Consider the following 1,389-nt stretch of genomic DNA (forward strand, 5'->3'; position numbering starts at 1 on the left):
CATAACTTTCATTTCGTTTTGTTTCTATGCCATTGCGTTGGACAGGATGTGATTAAGTAGCCAAGAATAAAAATAATATGAAAACTGTCTACCGTTTGAATAAGAAAAAAATATCAGAATTTTCCTGCACGCGTAATTGAATAGACATATTGGCAAGACTTCACACAATTTAGACCGTATAAAAATTATAAACAGTCAGGAATTTAACCACAGACAACACTAGTAATCTATTTCGGTTCTCATTTTCTATTTATGGTTAAGAAAGCACAATAGGCTATAACAGACATTTATATATTCATCAAAATGTCAGTGATCAACATTGTTTGTTTTTTTTACTCCCAGAAATTTTCCATAAAAGGGAAATCATATTCTCTTTCTTTTTGAACGCCGAACATTGACTTATTTTATTTGCAATATAATCCATTTCTTCGTCAAAGGAATTGATGGGGAATGTCGTTCACCACAATATAGTAAATCATGTCCTAAATATATATTTCTTTCTTTAGAAATGAAGTATTTTGTCGTACCAGCAATATATTTTGTCGTGTTGACAATATGCCATTGCGTTCAATACACAGTGCAATACACAAAGAGGACAGAGCCATCTCAATTAGCAAGATTACAGACTGTGGCAGAACCAACACATAAAACTAAACTCAAAATATCTGACGTATCTTCGACCCAAATGAGTTGTATGTTGGTAAAATCCATGAAAATAATCAAAATTAAAGGATGCAGGAAGAAAATAATGGAAGATGGATATTGTACAGGACAGTGCAACAGTATTTATGTTCCAAATAAAAAACAACTGCAGTACGCATCGTCTTGTTTTCCAGCATCTTACGAGAGGAAAACTGTTACTTTAAAATGTGGCAAGCGAGGCAGAAGAAAGTACACTTATGTTACAATCAAAGCCTGCAAGTGCAGAAGAGCAAAAATTCTTTTTAAACCCTGATAAATGGAGAAAATGTGATAAAATAGGAGGATAGAAACTTTTGGAAGGTAACAAGGTCGATTTCAAATACTTGTATACCACAATGGATGTCAGAGTTAGCACTTGCAAATCATGGCCATTATTACAGCATAAGGCATGGATTATGAAATGTCGTTTTATGATTGATAGTCCATAATTATATTGCTTAAAAGCTACCAAAAAAGTATAGAGAAACAAAAACCTAGATAAAATGCATTTGGTTTAACAAATCTTATATATATATATATATAAAAAATGTACAGGTAAATATGTATATATACAAAGAAAATATATATATGATATGACTTGTATATAACTGCTGTTCTTCGCAATTTTATTTAATACATACTTATGAAAAAGAAACATAGATTTCGTTATTCAAATGTTTAATCTTTTGCGTGAAGAATCCAAAATTA

At 31.0% G+C, this 1,389-nt stretch overlaps 1 protein-coding gene across 1 annotated transcript; it reads left to right on the forward strand.

The window, feature by feature from the left end:
• The first annotated feature begins 508 nt into the window (after positions 1–508).
• LOC130642225 (gremlin-1-like) lies at positions 509–955 on the forward strand. The gene has a single exon (XM_057449313.1). The coding sequence runs from the start codon at positions 509–511 to the stop codon at positions 953–955; it is 447 nt and encodes a 148-aa protein (XP_057305296.1).
• The last annotated feature ends 434 nt before the right edge of the window (positions 956–1,389 follow it).

This window comes from Hydractinia symbiolongicarpus, chromosome 4 (assembly GCF_029227915.1).
Source record: "Hydractinia symbiolongicarpus strain clone_291-10 chromosome 4, HSymV2.1, whole genome shotgun sequence".
Classification (NCBI taxonomy): Eukaryota; Metazoa; Cnidaria; class Hydrozoa; order Anthoathecata; family Hydractiniidae; genus Hydractinia; species Hydractinia symbiolongicarpus.